This window comes from Vigna unguiculata, chromosome 3 (assembly GCF_037176805.1).
Source record: "Vigna unguiculata cultivar grain cowpea cultivar isolate G323 ecotype 2 chromosome 3, ASM3717680v1, whole genome shotgun sequence".
Taxonomy (NCBI): Eukaryota; Viridiplantae; Streptophyta; class Magnoliopsida; order Fabales; family Fabaceae; genus Vigna; species Vigna unguiculata.
In genome coordinates this window covers 58,293,258-58,312,960 of record NC_140794.1, presented here as the reverse complement: position 1 = coordinate 58,312,960, position 19,703 = coordinate 58,293,258, and the positions used below count along the sequence as shown (strand labels likewise).

Here is a 19,703-nt window from a genome sequence, read left to right as displayed (position 1 = left end):
AAACAATGTCACTGAAATTTAAGTCCTTTCCAAATTATAGGATATTTTATAAATGCAACTTAATGTATCACAAAATTATGTCTCCTTCATCATTGTAGGAGTTCGGTTTTGTTCTTATATAATTTTTTGAAGTGCTTATTCTCAAATACCTACTTTCACACCATTTTAAAATCTTTGAAGGATTCTAATGAAATACTTTGGCCAATTTGGCCAATTCAAACACATTCATTGATCACATGTGAATGAGTGATCAAATCCAAATTCTTGATAGTGAGTTAAAGATTCCTTTTATTATCTACTGCATTTAAAAGTATTTATCATGATTGTCAACCACATAATATATAATTCAAAGAACAATGTTAACATTTAATTTTTTTTTTCAAAATTAAATATCTATGTATGTTTAAGGTAGTCAAGAAAAAAAGAAAATAATTAGTAAATATTCAATTATGTCTTTCTTTTTAAGTCACAGAAAATCTTTTCGTATTATAACCAGTGAAAGACATGAGTTTTACTTTTTTTATAATAAAAAAATTATAATTTAAAAATAAATATAAATAATTTTTATAATTTTATGATAAATAATTGTTTATTTATTTTGTAAGTTATTTTCTTCTTATAAATATTTATTTTAATTTAAAAATTAATTCATTTGAAAGTAAAATAGTTAAATTTTAAAAAAATTACTTAAAAAAATAAATCTTATAAAATAATTATTTTAATTTGAAAAATATTTATTAAAAATAAAATCAGAAAAAAAAGTGAACACGAAAATATGAATCCTTTTATTATATATATATATATATATATATATATATATATATATATATATATATATATATATATATATATATATATATATATATATATATTATTTTGTTGGTAACATCTTGTTATATCCTAAGTATCATAACCTGGTATCTTACTCGAAAGTTAATTTTGTTTTATGATATAAAAAAATGAGGACAACTGGCTTCTAAAGAACCCTAACCCGTTTAAATGCTACAAAATAGTTGTAGATTTTAAATCTATTTTTAATCCTCATAGGTTTATCTGATTTTAGTTTCTGTAAAAATATTTATTTGATTTCAATTCTGACATTTTTCTAACATATCATTTATAGTCTTTATTATTTAACTATATTTTATTTTAATATTAAAAGTAAAAATATTAATTAATAATTTAATTTTAATCGTTATAGGTTTATCTGATTTTAGTTTCTGAAAAAATGTTTATTCGATTTTAATTCTGACATTTTTTAACATATCATTTATAGTCTTTATTATTTAACTATATTTTATTTTAATATTAAAATTAAAAATTTTAATTAATGTAATTAAAATAATAAAAAAATATTTCAAAGATAATAATATTTTCTTATACATTTATTTTAATTATTTAATATAAATAAGATTATTAAATTTACTATTTAACTATATGTATTTTTTTCTTTTTTTTATTAGACTGTATTTAGTGATAAGAATGAAAAAAATGGTTAGAAAATTTCAACGATTTAAAATTAAAAAAAGAAAAAAATTTAGGAACTAAAAACGTCATATCTAAATATAACTATAATTAAAATTTGTTTTTTATGAAATAATAAAGTATTTTTTTTAGAATTTAGAGACTCTGTTTATGTACAATTGTTATTATATTGATTGATACTATTGTTATTGTAATTATCGTGTAGAAATTCAATAATTAATTAGTATATCAGATATCTTTTATTAGCATGATTCGACCTAAATGCTTTAGTCATGACGATTTCTTGATCGTACTGTCTCAAATTAAAATTAAACTATCGTTTTAGAGTAACAGTATAAATATTATTAATATTAAAAAACCACTACGTTAACACTTTTATTTTATATATGTATGGAAAATTATCTATATCTATATTCTATCTTAATTAGGTATAATTTTCAGGTTTAATATTAATTTCGTTAGAAGCATTGTTACTTTGAGTATAATAATTCAATCATCTTGGTTACTTTTAATTATATTAACTAATGTTTTAATATATATCATATAATAATTTAATTATTATTTTTTTTAAAACTTAATTATTAATTAATCTTTTTACTTCACCATTAGATGTCCAAGTAGTTAAAGTTAGAACACTTCCATGAAAAAATTTAAAGAGGAGAACATAAGATTTAGCTTGATTTTGATGATATAATCATAGAGAAATGATAGATTGACACTTACATTTGACTACTTTTCTTTAGCACTTTAAAATTAACTCGTAAACCAAGAAAAATTAACTTCTAACCTATAAAGATGATAAAATAAGTGATTAAATGTCGGTGTGAACCTATAATTTCTCATAATCGTATTCATAACGGGCAATGGATTAATTTATTTAAAATTAAAAGTGGGTACATAGCACCAAGTAATAGTAGAGTGGAACATGATAAAGATAAACTCTGAATCTGCTAATTATTTCGTCATTTGGGTCCGACCAGAAACTAGGAAGGAAAGTTATCAAGTTACAATAAGCAGTGTATATATATGTATATACGTAGGTGTGTTGTAGCTAGTATCCAGGCTTTGGTGAGTGTTTGTATTTGTAGGAATTGGCCCAGAAGAGAAAATGAATGAAGTTGAGTAGACTGAGAACACACATCAACCAGTAAAACCTCTCAAGGTGATAATGATTCAAGTTGGCACCCAAAAGCCATGGTGTGTGGCCAAAAGCTCCTGTGACCTTGTTGATGGTGGACACAAGAACTGTGCTGAGGAAGTACCCCATGGCCAGTGAGGCCCATGAGAGTGCTGTTGCCAAGGACCTCATGCTCCATGCTGCCTCTGTGAAGAAGAACTCCATCATGCCAGCCAAAGTGAAAAGATCAGCTGAACCAAGAAAAATGTATTGTAAGGCCACCCAAAGGAATGTTATTGGGAGGGGTTTCGTTGTGTCCAACAAACCAAACTTTGCAGCTGTTTTCTTTCTCTTGGTTTCCACCAAAGCTGCCACAGCCATTGCCACAATGGACAGGAATAGGCCTGTTCCTATTCTCTGTAGATGTGTGATCCCCATTTCGGTGCTGGTTACTTTTCTAGCAAATGGAACAATGATGTGGTTGTAGAGTGGGGCAAGGATCATGATGAAGACCACAGGGAACACTGGTAGAGAAGCTGGTGGGACCTTGAAGGAACCAAGCATGGTGTTCATAGTGGCTGACTGTTGGACTGAGAACGTAGATAGCTGAGCTAGGCAACAGTTTAGCATTATGGTCGACATAAATATGGGAAGAATCCTTATCACGATCTTCACCTCTTCCACTTCCTTCACTGTGCACTCTAACATTGGGTGAACTGGTTCTATCACTGCTTTGTTAAGGAATTTAAGGCTCTTAGTTAGAGTTTCGCCTGCAACCTCTTTTCTGTTCTTACATTCTTCTCCATCTTCCCTTTCAGTTGCATGGGATGGAATTGTGGCCATGCTTATGACAACATTGCTTGAATTCCTGGATTTGCAGCTGTTGCATATTGCTGCAACAAGAACCTTCGGCATAGCAAATTACAAACAGATTGTTTAGCATTTTATTTGACGAGAAAACTTTTGGCACCTGTTATTTAATCGGTTGAATAAATCATTTGGTCTTTAATTATACTTGTGCCATTTTTATTTTTAATTAGTTTCTAAGTGAGAAAACAGTTGCTTTTAATTCCTGGACAACTTGTTTGTTGGGTGTTGTAGAAAGTTCTCTCCAGTGAGGTCTGGGTAAAAATTAAAACTTTCGGCTTCTTGTGTCAGAAAAAGATGAAATAGAAGAAAACTATGACGACTAAATGAACAATGTAACCTAATTATTGTTAAGTATACCTTGAACATGGATGTAATGGGGCTTCCCATTGGAATCTTGGTCCTGTACTTGAGTGAACCAAGAAGAAAAACTGGGATGGAGAGAAGTATTGAAGCAGTTGAGACTCCTAAACCCCACTGCCATCCCTTGTTGTCTTCGATCCATACCACAAAAGTTACTGCAATTAATGCTCCACATGACAGGCTGAAAACAAAGTAATTGAAAAATGCAGATCTCTGCTTCCTTCCCTCTGGGGTATTCTCATCAAACTGCTCAGCCCCATGAGGAGGAAGTGAACCTTTTATACCTCCTACTCCCAGAGCCACCAGATAGAGGCCTGCGAATAGCATAACCGAGTCCCCACCATAAATTTTATGGCATGGACTGTCGGTGATTCCCATAACGCATTTTGGTGGTTTGAGTGATGGCTTGTGTGCTTGTATTGTGAGCATTAGTAAGCCCTGTGTCATCAAATAATCTCATTGTTAAAATTTATGATCTTGTATTGTGATTAAAATCTTGATAACCACATGGAAATGCTTGTATGAGCTTCAATTGTTTGAGGATTTCATTCAACTTAACATATTTGATCAATCCATGCTTCTTTGGTAAAGTTGTTTCATTTGTTGTTTCACTTGTTAACTGTTTTGCACAGTGATACGGTGTCTCTAGAATCTGGTTACTAGAAGATTAAGCACAATCGAATCTTGCTTCCTGTTTGGTGCACCAGCATCTAATGGCAATAAATGATGGTCATGCTTCTTTTGTCTTTCTTCTACTCTGTCATTTTAATTCTTGAGTTGGTTGAGGATGGAAAAAGGGTCCCTGTTTATGTGGGGATACTATAGTACTGTACTGCATGAGTGAAAGTCTATCAAAGTCCTGATTATGTGGTTTTTCTCATAATAGTAATCAATGTTATTAATTATTTCAGTAAAGGGTGATTACCTACCAAAGTACAAAGTACAGGTGGTTAAAATTCTCATTTCTCTTTTCTTTTTCACTTTTTATTATTGACACGAAGTGACATTCAAATTTTAGTCGAGTAACTTACATAGACACCAAAGATAGAAGCTTAATTATTACGATCGATGAGAACTTACCATGAATTCTATAGCAGCACTTATGAGATAGATGGAGTAAGTAGTGATAAAGGCATCAGCCAGAAACCCACCAAGAATAGCAAGGAGGAAGGATGTTCCCATGAACTCAGTGACAATGTTGGCAGAGGTGGATGGTGAAAAGTGCATAAACTTGGACAGATATAAAACAAGGTTGCTTGCATTGGCAAGATATGCTAGGTTCTCCAACACCTCCGCAGCTGGGGTTTGTCATGTGGGAAAGTTACAAACATAGTTATGCAAACCAAAAACAATATTATGGAAATTTTGTGAAGGAGAAAACGATTAAACAGTATACAGTTAAAAGAAGTATACGTAGCTAAAAGATTTCGTGGTTTCCAGTTACATATATCAACATTGTTGTTAGAAAACGAGAAAACCATGAAAAGTGTCGCCAGACAGTACTTACCTAAAACAAAGGAAGCTGCAAGCATGCCACCATGACGTCCTTTGATGGCTGGCCTGTTCCTCCAATCTACATACCCTTCCCATACGGGCTCCTGTGCTTCTTCCTGGGACAGTTTTCGCTGTGGTGTTAAACCAAAGAAAGTACTGCTATATATTACTAAAATCTAAGATATAATTAAACAACGAAAGAAACCATAGTGGAAATTATATATGAAAGTTTAGTTTATACCATCTCCTAACTTTAATTTTTATATCCTGTATTTATCTTATTCTTGAATATGGTTATGAAGGAGAGATTGGGGTTGATCAAGAAGACTTTGTTTGTAGGAAGTGGTGAACAGAATCGCATTTATAGCGGGGGAAATGGAATTTCTGATCGAAGAGGAAAGGTCTAGACTATATGAAAGCAACCATTCATTCTCCTGGATCCTTTCACCTTGCATTAATGTTGATGTTGACTGTTTCTACCGTTACTTTGTCTTTGTTGGTTCCTTTCATTTCTACATGAGGCGATGCTGGGAAAGAATGTTTCTCTCTGGTTAAAGCTGTATATATATCAAAGTAGCAAATCAGTAACCAACTTTTGGTCCTATATTTGTTTTTGAATGTTCTCATTTCTTCTATATGTTTCATGTTAGTTGCGTATTGAAAAGATAAGGTTATACATAAATGGAAATGATAATGATGGTAATGAATCCAACTCAATTAAAAATTTATAAGCCGGAGATGTTGGCTATGCATGTTGTGAATTTTACAAAGGTGGCGGTAGATAATTGCATGAACAAACCATGCAGTGCGTTGAAGTTGAAGTTGAAGTGTCATTGTATTTAGCAAGGCATGGACATTAGGGCACCACAATATCTGAGAGAAATAAAAATGAACAAGTGGGCAACATTATTTGACAAAAGGTCATAGTTGCATGATGGTGAGCGTGAAGGTAAAGTTAGGGAGAAGTTTTTCTCAAGCATGTCCCACACCCCTCTTACTCCCACAAGCACCCATAGTGGCTATAAGTCCACTGTGTCTTTATGCTAATCTCAAAAGATGAATGATTTTGCAACTTCACTGTATCTCTTATAAACTATCCTATGTACAACCTTTCCTGGCCAGTAGAAAACAAGGGGACCATTTTTGAAAAACAATGTTGAAAACTCTGATTGTTTGAATTTGATTGTGACTAGTATTTGTTTGTAGCAGGTGAGGCCAATGGAGGGTTGTGCAGGTCATGTGAGTTTTGTCTGGTTTTAACTCCTTGAGATTGCTTTCAAACTGTGTGTGTGGATCTTCTCTAAGGGGGCATTAGATTTAGAACAGTGGTAAGTAGCAACCAATTATATTGAATGATGGTTAGAGTATGTATTTAAGTATCCTTTATGGCCACCTTTCGGGTCCCTCTTTCTTTGATCATAAAAATATGTGGATGTGGATGGGAAGTCAATGCCATCTCCAACTTGTGTACTTGTGTGGCCATCATCCCCATAACAATGCCTCCATATGCACCCTTGTGCCACCATTTAACCTAAATCTCTTTCATTGCTACTGTGTCACACTCTTCTCTTCATTTCATAACAACTTTTCCTTTGCTTAATGTAAGAGATGATGAACTGTCGTGGATGGGAGTGGAAAGTGCTGATTTTTGGATGAGCTGATTCTTAAGTCAGGATTTCGTCACAAAGGGTAATCTTAAGCCAAGTTTGCTTCTTATAAAAGGGTAAAAAATAGAAGAAATAACTACATATCATGAACTGTTCATATTGACATGAATTGGAATGAAAACTAATAATATCTAAACTGAAAATACAGTTTGTAATTGGGAGAGAATTGAATTAAGGAAGTGTCAATGTTTTAGTGACAGGAAATACGATTATAGGAACCAATCGTTGGTTGTATAAGGTTGCCCCAGTGATAGGAAGTGTGATAAATTGAGAGGTGAGAGCCCACCATAATTATTCAAACCCCAGCATGAGGGTATGCTTCCATCTTCTTTTCTGTGGGGACTACTAATTGTCTTATTTATTTCACATACTCTAGACATTTTTTCTGTTCAAAGTTGTGACTCTGGATAAAACTGGTTAGGTATAACAGATCAAGTCCACGTTCGCATCTTCAACTTGCCATTTCTGTGTTTATGGGTAACAAAAGCTCCACTTCATGATTAAGTATAGCTAGCTAGCATTACACAACGAACATTGCAATTTGCTACCCAATTCATCTATCATAATTGTTGCAAATTGGCATGTGCAAAAAGGCAAAAGTTTGTGTTCTCCACACAAAGCAAGCACTTTATCTCTTTTGTGTTAGTTGAGTTGGAAATGAGAATATATGATTTGAGATTGTTGCAAAATTACCTTATATTCAGTTTATGATGATTGCATGTGAGTAATCTCTTTGAAAATCGAAAACGTTACAAATAAAAAGTTATGGAAAACTGTTTCATTTTATCCATGATATTTTTAAACTGAAGAAATTGAATGGTTTGAGTCTTAAAAAGTTGTGTGTGATAGAGTGGGTTATAATGTGGGAAAGAGGGACATGAATATGAAGATTATGATGAGTTAATATTTTGGTCCATGGTTTTGAATTCAACAGTCTTTTCAGATATGTGTTGGAGAGATGTGGTCCATTGAAAGAGCTATGACATTGGGATTTTACACACGTTCTGTGACAATAATCATCTTCTTACCAGTAGAACATTCCAGGAACACTTTTCACTTTTCTCATCCACAAACTACTCTTATTCACTTCTAGTATATCTCATCTATAAATAAGATTGCAAATACATAAGTTCTTTTTTTTTCTTTTTCTTTTTCTTTTTTCAAATTAGGCTATATTAAAGTTAATTTTTTAAGATAGTGTCAAAATTTATTAATATTTATGTTATTAATGATTTATGTTGGGATTATGGATGGAGTAAATAGAGGTAGTCTGATTTTTGTTCAGTTGATCATATTAGCTAGTCCCTCAAGCTTAAGGATGTCTTTTGAGAGTCCAAGAATGAATTTGAGAAAATTTAAAGTTAAAATTTGTGTTGTTTATTTGACGAGATTTAAAGGTCAGAGAAAAAATATTTAAAGATAAAATTTATGAGAGTTTGTGAATAATTAGATAATCCTATCATTGTAGTTAAAATTAATATAAAATAAAGATTTAATAAGTTAAAATTAATTTAAAATAAGATTTTGATGATTAGTTTTGAAATAAAAATTTAATAGGTGTAATTAAAAACTTTAATCTAGCCTATTTTAAATTTTGACTTAATTATGTTTTAAGTCTCAATAAATTTGGAAATTTTCAATTAAATTTCTAATAAAATTTGATGGTTTATTGAATATTCAATAAATTTAATTTTGTTTCAAACGAAGATGTCAACAAAATTCTTACCAACGGGTATCCGCGAATAAAATCCGCACTCACGGGTATCCGCGGATAAATCCCGTAATGGGTAGAAAATGGAATTATAAATAGATATCTGCAGGTAACGGGTACGAGTATTTTTAATACTCGCATGTTAATGGGACAGGTACAAGTATCATAATATTCGTACCCTTGGATACTTGTACCCGCTATACTCTAATATAAATTAAAACAATAAAAAAATGATTAAAATATTAACATATTTATTTTGAATGAGTTATTTTTTTATCAGTTAGTTTAAAAAAATTTCATTTCTTTGTAAATTGTTATTCAACACCATTTAAATGGATTATTTGAACTTTGTTTAAAACTAGTATTTTTACCCGTACAACGCACGGATATCGAATTTTAAAATTAAAAATTACAATATATTTATTAAATTAATTTGAAATTATAAAAATATAATTAAATTTAATATAAATTTTATTTTATAAAATTCAATAATAATATTTTAATTGATTTTATAATAAAAATGTATTTAAGTTATTTATATATATTTTTAATAAAATGTATTATATATAATTATTTTAAATAATATATTAAGATTTAGATAATTAAAATTAAGAAATCAAATTTAATTTTGAATGAAATATTGAGTAAAAAATGTAGAAAAATATAATAGTTGTTTCTCTAATAATAAAAATGATGGACAATATAGAGATTGTTGAGTAGACTTAATAAAGATACAAACATTAGACGATACAAAAAATGTGAAGAGTAAGCGATATAAAACTACAAATGATAGATCGTGCATATAAATGTAATGTTTAGTTAGTCAGATAGTACTCAATCTCTTCAGATGTGTCAGTTTGGTACTCACTTTTAAAAATGTGTCAATCGAATCCCAACTTTTGAAAAAATGTCTCAATTAGGTTCCTTTCACTCTTGTAAGTCGTTTTAAATATCGATATCATTAATGGCGTTAATATTTTTTTCTCAAAGGGACCTGATTGAGACATATTATCCAAAGTTAGGACCCAATTGACCCCTTTATAAAAGTGGGTATGAAACTGACATATCCAAACAAAAGTGAATATTATCCGACTAATTACACCTAAATATAAATAGTAGATTTTTTAAAGATACAAATGTTAGACTACAAACAAAATATAAATAGTAAACAATCAAAACTTACAAAATCTAGACTATGTAGACAAATATAAATAGTACACTATGCAAAAATACAAAGATTAGACATTGATAGACTCTTCTATTGAAGTCCTTTTTTTACAATTTTTTTGGATTTTGAATTTCAAATTTTAACTTTGCTCCCATATTTCATAGCTTTTAAAATTTAGAATTTAAATTCAAACTTTATTACTATATATTTTGAATTTCAAATTTGACAATATATATCCTAATTTAGAAAAAAAATATTGAAATCAACATTATTAGTGATTTTTATATATTTAAAAATTTTAAGAATGTATAATTTTAACTTGTAATGATATACCAATGTCTATGTTATAAAAATTATTTTTTAAATTATTGTTTAAGTTTGTGTAAAATGTCAAAAAATATGTGAAAAATATTTAAAAATATTTAAAAATTCATATTTAAATTTTACAATTATTTATTTATTATTTTACATTATATTTTAATTATTTTTACTATTATTATTATATTAGGACTAATATGTTAATATATTATTATATTATTAAGAACCATAGATCTTTTGTTCCTAAATATTATATTACTTGTTTATTTTCTATATCATATTTTTAACTTTTATTGTTTTTAATTGTGAATATTAATGTATTTCCATTAAATTTTTTTAATTTATCATTTTTTCATATTTTGATAATATATAAAATACGAACATTTCTTATAAGTTAAAAATATTTGAAAGTTGTTTAGAGACATTATAAGAATCTATTGAAAAACCTACGCTATTTTACAATTTTTTTTAATGTTAAAATTTAAATTTTATTGGTATATTTTTTGTTTAATTAATCAAATAGTACCACTTTCATTCTAAAGTTTCAGTTTGGTAATTGCTTTTAGAGAAAATGTTACTGTATATACTTCGAGTTCCAATTTTAACAATATATGAATTTTAATCTTGCAATAATATTGAAATTGAAATAGTTAATTATTTCCATATCTTTAAAAGTTTAAAAAATTTATAATTTATAATTTTTACCTTATATTTTAATTATATTAATATTATTATATTTTATATTTACATTGTTACATATTATTATATTTTATAATATATTATTATATCATGGGTCATCAAATTTTTTGAATATTTGAATTTATATATTTTTATCAGAAATATTCAAGTATTTATTACAAAAATTAACTTTTTGTATATATTTTTCATTTTAAATGTTAAATTTAATTTTTTTTATCACATTCTATTTCTTCAAATTTGAATCCAAAATTTATTAATATTATTATATGTATTATGATTAATTTTTCAAAAACAATATTATTTTCAATGAATTAATTTTGAAATTTATTCTAAAAACACACGGAAGGAATATATTACCTAATATTATCTACTGCTTGATGTTTACAAAAATCAACTATAAGAAAAGTTCAGTTTCGAAGGACATTAAATGAAAAAAATATAGTTTCCAATGTAAATTCAATGTAACGTAATATTATATAAAAATATAAAATGATAATATTACATTAATCCTACATAAATATAAATTTATTCTTAAATTAATATTTAAATTTAATCATAATTTGATATAAAGTTAAGAATACAACCATAATCAGTATTATTAGATCAATCAGTTTTCAAACACGTTAATAGAAGAAGATTTTGGTTTCCAATGCAATATTTTAAAACCATAATTGATATAAAGTTAAGAATACAACCATAATAAGTAATATTAGATCAATCGGTTTTCAAGCATATTAATAGAAGAAGATTTTGCATTTTGTATTAATCATTAGCGATAAATAAAGAAGCATATAACATCTCAAAAAACAACATGATGATATAAAATTTTTATATTTTTTATATACTTAAAATTGATAAATAATATTTTTCGTGAATGTCTTAAACTCTAATTATGTGTTTGATTGATACTTCATGATTCATTGAGTCCCACAAATCATGATTGTTGTTGTTCATAATAAATAGTCATAATTCAAAATGAAAAATTCATGGAAGACGAAAAGTTTTCCATTTATTCTGTATATTTTTTACATTTATACTGAAAGACGTAAGTGTTAATTTATAAAGTTTACTCAATAAGCTACGTTAAAATTTAAGAAGATTTTTGAAAATTGTATAAAGCTCTCTTAAAAAGGTAGGTGGATTTTTAAAATATTTTCCATTTAAAATTTTAATACAATAAATTCATATATAACATTGCAATGAGAAACACAAAAAGTTGTTGGTTTTTAATATTTAATGTTATTTAATGACAAAGACATTCATCTTTGAGAAGCCATAAAAATATATCTTGGAAGTAGGTTGGAAGAAACTGAAAAGTTCTTTAAGAGGTTGAAAAAATATAGCTTGGAAGTAGTGTTGGAAAAAACTGGAAAATTGTTTTAATTCTTAACATCTTTATATTTTTGGAAGATGAAAAGTAGATTTTGAAAAATATAAATATATTTTTCAGTAAGCTAGGTAAAAAAAACAAAGTCTTAATTTTTAATTTGGTAATTAAATATATTTAAGGTAACTAATTTAAAGAAACTATTAACTGATCAGATTTTAAGAAAAGTGTAATATGTAATGACTATTTTTAAAATAAATTAATAAAATACATAATTTTTCTGTAGAAGATGAGAAAATATTAATACTTATATAAAAAATATTTGTTAGTTATAAATCTTTCTTCTACTTTGAACTTTTTAAAAGTCTATGTTATCATTAATGAGACAAATTCATGGAGTCAGAACTTTATTTTAATTTTGTTTGTTCAAAAATTTAAAAACTTGGATTATGCCTTTATAATTTGTATTTATTATAAAAATAAAATGTAGTTTATGATTTGCATTTACTTCACTATAAAAATTCTGAAATAGTAAATATTATTTTATCAAATAAGATTTAATATTATATTTTAAAGTATTCACTCTCGATTCTACAAAACATTTCAGTCATGTAATATTCATAAATTCCACACAAAATCCTAATTAATTTATTATATTACATTCTTTAATTAGATTTATTTTATAAAAATTAGCTACCATCTCCAAGAAACTTTGTAAAAGTTTCTAAAGTTGTTATTTTATCATATTTACTTCAAAATAACTAAAATATTTTTGAAGTATGTAGATTTTTTAAACTATTTTTCAAGAAGTTTCTCAAGAAGGTATGTAGATTTTTTAAAATATTTTCCATTTAAAATTATAATACAATAAATTCAAATATAACATTGTATTGATACACTAAAAAAGTTGTTGGTTTCTTCATAATTAATGCTAATTTAAATTGATTATAAAAATGTGTTGGAAGAGACAAATTTTTATCTTGAAAGTAGTGTTGAAAGAAATTGGAAATTTGTTTTTATTCTCCTAAACATCTTTTAATTTTTGGAAGATGAAAAGTATTTTTTGAAAAGTATTAAAAGCATATCTAGCAAGCCAAGTAAAAAAAAGTTTTAATTTTTAATTTGGTAAATAAATGTATTTAAAGTAAATAATTTTATTTGCATTTTTTATTAATAAGAAATTATTAATTAATCAGATTCAAAAAACTGTAATATGTAATATTATTTTTAAAACAAAAATTAAAAAAATAACTAATTTTGTCTATAAAAAAGGAGAAACTATTAATATTTATATAAAAATATTTGGTAGTTATCATTATGTATTCTTTTAATTTTAAATTATAAATATTTTTTGTACTCTGAAACTTTTAAGACGTGGGACTGGAATGAGGAAGCAAACAAATATATTTCATTCATGGATTTAACTTATTAAACTTTAATAAATATTTATTGAAGCATGAGCTTTATTTCAATTTTGTTTGTTGAAAAATTTAGAAAATTTAGATTTTACCTCGATTTGCATTTATTTTAAAAATAAATTGTAACTTATGATTTCCATTTACTTCAGTATTATAATTCTTAAACAGTAAATATTATTATATCAAATAACATGAAAATTATATTTGAAAGTATTCACTCTCAAAACTACGAAACATTTCAGTAAATATCGTGTAATATTTTGTAAATTCCACACCAAATCCTAATTAATTTATTGTATTACCATTTTTAGTTTAATTTATTTTAAAAACTATAGTTACTTTCTCTAAAAAACTTTGTAAAGGTTCCTAAAATGTCATCTCATGACACTTACTGCTCCAAAACATTAATTATGAAGACCACCAATTATGTTTTTTTGGGACATGACACTCTCTTACTATAATAAATGAATGTTGTATATTCCAATACATAACACCCCCGGATCTTCTTGGGCTTACCAGGCATCCCACCTGCCACCCTCAAACCGATTGTGTTAGGTCTGCAGCCCAATACACCCCAACCCATCACCCTTCTCCGTCCATTCATACTGGGTGGGTTGTTGCCAGTGGGAATCGAACCCCCAACCTGACCTTTAACACCTCTGGCTCACCAGCAGATGCTACCAGCTGGTAGCATCTGCTGGTGAGCCAGAGGTGTTAAAGGTCAGGTTGGGGGTTCGATTCCCACTGGCAACAACCCACCCAGTATGAATGGACGGAGAAGGGTGATGGGTTGGGGTGTATTGGGCTGCAGACCTAACACAACCGGTTTGAGGGTGGCAGGTGGGATGCCTGGTAAGCCCAAGAAGATCCGGGGGTGTTACAACATATGAACCTATATGAGTATCCTTGAAAGAAGATAAGTTGTAAATTGTAGACGTAGCAGCATTCTTTGAGTGTGAAGAGAGGTACCGGTAATCAAAGCGTGTTAGTGATAATAATATTACCTAGAGCAATCATGATTATCGTCTTGAGAAGTGCTGATAACTCTGGACAGTGCAATTACTTTTATCTTGAGAAGTGAAAACCATAATGAAGAGAAATTTAAAAAAATGAAACGCTCATTGGTTGGCGATTTAGTATTTAATATTGGAATATGAAAACATTTAATAATTAAAACGTGTAGCAGATGATATAGCAGTTTAATCCTCATTATCTCACGTTGTCATCATTATCTCGAGCAGTGCAAGATTTAATGCATTTGAATACTGATTGACACGTTGATTTGGAGATAATTCGAACCACTTTTTGGAGGCGTTGGAATACAAAAAGTTTTTTAAAGAGTCATTTTAAATTTATTTTTCCATAAAAATTGATCTTAAATTCTTCTGACTATGAAAATGGTAAAAAATATTTTAATTATTTTATAACTTATATTATTTTAATAATAATAATTAATAAGTAATAGTTATTGTATTTCACTGACTTTTAAATTTCCAATTTATATGGAATGGTAATTAATGTTAATTAATTCAATTTCTAATTAAAACTAATTTATATTGACTAAAATGAAGTCGAACAAAATCTAATACAAAAAAGGAAAATAAATATAATAAAAGAGAATAAAATATAACTTTTATATTGAGATATATAATAACTGCATACAAAATAAGAGTCCAATTGAAATCTTCTTATATATTGATATATATATATATATATAAGAAGTTCAAACAAAATTATATACAAAATTTTCAACTTTAATACAAAAAAAATGGATAAAGAACTTTGATATCTCTGCTTGTTCTTTCACTTTCAATTTCAAAAAACAATTCAGGGTGATCCTCTGCAGAGAGTTGATGATCTCCATAGAAAGATCTTAGTTGGTTCCAACCTTGGGTAATCATTGGAGTGTGAATATCCATGTTGTAAGTAACATGGTGAACATTACTTTGGTAATCAACAACAATCCATTTAGTAGCAAGGTCCTTCCAACAGCGTATTATGAACACTTGGTCGACGTATCCAAATTCCTTAAAAGATTAGCAAGTTAAGAATAAAGAAATAAATAAATATAAATAACAAAAATAAATGAGTTTGAATCAAAAAATATACCTGGTCTTTCAAAAACATAGAAATGAATCTGCCAACCATTTCTGAAAAAAGTATGGATTGTGGTGTGGGCATGGATTCCATTGCAGGAGAATAGGTTGGTGATGAAGTAAAATTGTAAGAGAAGAAAATGGGTAACAGTAGAAAAATCAGATGTCTGACTTTGAATTGGTAAACATAGGGAATATATATATAAAAAGAATAGGAGAAATCATAGCTGTTGGAAGTATCCGTACATACTGGACACAGTCTGAACTGGTAAAAGTACAGGATAATAAATACGAATTAAAAAATAATACGTTAAAAAAAAGAATTATGAAGCGTCGTAAAAGTATAAGAAGAATTATTTAATGTAATTTACTAATGTTGATTTTTTTCAGGAAGGGGTATTTAATATTGGAATAGAGTAAAGTTTAATAATTATAACGTGTGGCAGATGATGGAGCAGTTTATTCATCATTATCTCGAGCAGTGCGAAATTTAATGCGTTTGAATACTGATTGACAGGTTGATTTGGAAAAAATTCGAAGCAGTATTTGTGAGGGGTTGGAATACAAAACGTTTTGTAAATGAAATGGTTTTGATGGAGTAAACGGTGATTGGAAAAATGTGAAGAACTCTTTGAAAAATGTCCGAATAAAGTCAAAAATTGGGTAAAAATAAAGAGATTTGGTGATACAGTGCATTATTAAAAAATACCATTAACGAAAAAAAATGACACAAATAGAGTTTAAGGTAGAAAAATGAAGAAGATGAAGGGTTTGCTTGTAAAAGGTGGAAAAATACAGATAAATTGGTAAAGAAAAAGGTATTTTGATACAAATTACTTACCAGTTAAGTTGTAAAGCGAAAAAGACTCGTGCATGACTTTGAAATCTTGATTTGAAGCCTGTATCCAGAAGAAAAACAGTTAGATCAAGGTAGATAAACGGAAAAAATAGTTAGATTAACTCTTTTTGGTGTAGAACTTTGAAAAAATATAGTGTATGATGAACTCTTTGAAAAATGTCCAAATAAAAACGTAAATCGGGTAACAATAAAGAGATCTGCTGATAGAATGCATTATTAAAAAAATACCATGAACGAAAAAAAAAATGACACCAAGAGAGTTGAAGGTAGAAAAATGAAGAAGATGAACGGGTTGCTTGTAAAAGGTGGAAAAATACAGATAAATTGGTAAATAAAAAGGTAGATTTTGATACAAATTACTTACCAGTTAAGTTGTACAGCGAAAAAGACTCTTGAATCAGTTTGAAATCTTGATTTGAAGCCTGTAAACAGAAGAAAAATATAAGAAACAGTTAGATCAAAGTACATAAACGCCAAAAATAGTTAGATAATTTTTTTTTTATAAACCTGATGTTAAATCTGTCGCAGTGAACCATATTAGACATGTAGCAATCCTAGAAAATACCATCATCAGAAAAAAATAGTTAGATCTGAAAAAATAAAAGAAGAATATGAGTTGTTCGCTTGAGAAATGTCAAAATGAAAACGAAATCTGCGTAATAAAACCATATGTCTCAGTGAACCATATTAGTTCTGTACAAAAACGAAACAAATAGTTAGATCTGACAAAATATAAGAAGAAAATGAGTTGTTTGGTTGAGAAAACTCAAAATAAAATCGACTTCTGGGTTTAAACCTGTAAAAAAACGCATAAAAAAGTTAGATCTGACAAAATATAAGAAGAAAAATAGATGTTCGTTTGAGAAAACTCAAAATAAAAATGACTTTTGGGTTTAAACCTGTAAAAAAACGCATGAAAAAGATAGATCTGACAAAAAATAAGAAGAAAATGAGTTGTTCGCTTTAGAAAACTCAAAATAAAATCGATTTCTGTGTTCTTATCTGTAAAAAAGCGCATAAAAAAAGTTAGATCTGACAAAATATAAGAAGAAAATGAGTTGTTCGCTTGAGAAACTCAAAATAAAATCGACTTCTGGGTTCTTACCTGTAAAAAACGCATGAAAAAGTTAGATCTGACAAAATATAAGAAGAAAATGAGATGCTTGCTTGAGAAAAATCAAAATAAATACGACTTCTAGGTTTAAACCTGTAAAAAAAGGCATGAAAAAGTTAGATCTGACAAATATAAGAAGAAAAATAGATATCCACAAAAAAAATGGACAGATGAACGACAAATCTCAGATGCATGTCTTTGTAAGCGTCAATTGAAGCCTGTAAAGAAAAAAAAATGATGAACAGAAGAAGATGAACAGAACAAAGCTCAGAAAAAAATATAAACCATCTCCATAGTCTTTTTTTGCGATTTAAAAACAACTCGATGAAAAGAAGAAGATGAACAGAAGAAGATGTTAGAGAAGAAGCTAAGAAAGGCAGAGAAACCGCGGTGCCAGAGAGAATGAGAAAGAGAGAGAAAGAAGAAAGAAGGCGGTCGCAGAGAGAATGAGAAAGAGAGAGAAAGAATTGAGAAAGAGGAAGGTGAGAAGACTGAGGAAGAGAGAGAAAGAAGTTTTAATTAAAACTTTTGGTTTTCAATTTCTTTTCCATTTTTTTTTTCAGACTTCAAAATGCTGAGAGATTGACACATCAGCGTTTTTACCTTTTGTAGATAAAAATTTGAATTGAGAAGTAGGTCAGATATATTATTCAATTGAAAATCTTGCCTTTTGTTAGTTCCCAATTGTATATAGTATTAGATATTAGATTTATGAATGTTATGTATTGTATTTTATTTGAATTTACGATTAAAATTTGTTGTTGAATATTTATTTTTATTTTGTTGTAAATATCCGCAAGTACTCGTGGATATCAGTGGATATTAACAAATTATGCGAGTACCCGCATAACGGATACTCCCGACGAATATGGATACATGTACGAGACAGATATTTATCCCACGGATAGGGTACAGGAGAGCTACTACTCGTACCCTACTTGTCCCGTTGACATATATTAATATTTTACGTTAATTGAGTGATGTGGTTGTTGGGTTGATGACATAATTATTATCTTATCATGTCATATTACTAATTTGTTATCGCATATCATTTTATTATTTTAAAATTTGATAATTTATAAATTTATAATATATGATTTTATGATTTTAATTAAAAATTAAAAATATATCATAATTTTATATTTCATTCTAAACAACATAACGATATAAAAACTCAATACTTCTTATAGAGTCTCCAAATCTAAGAACTTACTAACATATGTGGCATTGGAGTTGTGTGAAAATCGTGGAAGACATTTGATAACGAGGCTTGAAGATTTGGAATCACAAAAATACCATCCTATAGTTATTAAATTTGAATACTATGTAATTGGTATTGAGTTTTTGTTATATTATGCTTTTAAGAATGAAATATAAAATTATGATATATTTTTAATATTAAATTAAAATCATAATTTTATAATTATACAATTTTTAGTTAAAATATTAAAATTAAATTAAAAATATATAATTATACAATTATAAATTTAAAAATAATAACCATGTCAGCCACTTAACACTCATATTCTAATGTTAACAAAAAAATTAATTCAAAATTTTTAAATTTATTAGAAACTTAAAATTAAGTCTTAAATTTTACAACTCAGTAGTTAAACTTAACCTACTTGCACCTTAACCTAGTTGCACATATGAAAAACTAATTTGATGAATTTGAATTAAAACTACTTTATAAAAAGTATATATTAGATGAAAGTGGTGATTTTAAATGAATGGAAAATTTAATATCATTTTTAAGATTTCAACATTAATGATTCGTGATTTCCTTACTTGAATTCTAATATAAATCATTAAAGATCGATAAATTTTAAAGTTGATCCAAGAAAATAAAAATCCTGATTAAAGAAACAGGAAAAAAATAATAAAAATCTTAATTAAATACTTATTTTTTAAACTGACGATATTTTCCAAGTGAGTTTTGTTTAGTTTTCTATGTACACATGATGATGAATAGAATTGGTGGAAAGATGTTTAAAAAAATC

At 27.8% G+C, this 19,703-nt stretch overlaps 1 protein-coding gene and 1 long non-coding RNA gene across 4 annotated transcripts; both read right to left on the bottom strand.

Moving 5' to 3' along the window:
* Positions 1 to 2,414: 2,414 nt before the first annotated feature.
* Positions 2,415 to 5,712, bottom strand: LOC114177060 (protein NRT1/ PTR FAMILY 4.6-like). Of its 2 annotated transcripts, none has more exons than XM_028062291.2 (5): positions 5,568 to 5,712; positions 5,340 to 5,442; positions 4,913 to 5,130; positions 3,830 to 4,270; positions 2,415 to 3,508 (listed from the first exon to the last, which is right to left on the bottom strand). In XM_028062291.2, the coding sequence occupies exons 1-5, from the start codon at positions 5,568 to 5,570 to the stop codon at positions 2,537 to 2,539; spliced, it is 1,737 nt and encodes a 578-aa protein (XP_027918092.1). In that variant the 5' UTR covers positions 5,571 to 5,712; the 3' UTR covers positions 2,415 to 2,536. The 2 variants fall into 2 exon arrangements, with proteins under 2 accessions (XP_027918092.1, XP_027918091.1); XM_028062290.2 differs by having other exon boundaries at positions 5,340 to 5,457; positions 5,568 to 5,694.
* A 9,612-nt stretch (positions 5,713 to 15,324) lies between these two features.
* LOC114174912 (uncharacterized) lies at positions 15,325 to 17,465 on the bottom strand. 2 transcript variants are annotated; one of them, XR_014993279.1, is made up of 4 exons: positions 17,097 to 17,456; positions 16,954 to 17,011; positions 15,744 to 16,629; positions 15,325 to 15,661 (listed from the first exon to the last, which is right to left on the bottom strand). It is a non-coding gene; the product is annotated as an uncharacterized LOC114174912 (long non-coding RNA). The 2 variants fall into 2 exon arrangements; XR_003602768.2 differs by lacking the exon at positions 15,325 to 15,661 and having other exon boundaries at positions 15,668 to 16,629; positions 17,097 to 17,465.
* Positions 17,466 to 19,703: the final 2,238 nt, after the last annotated feature.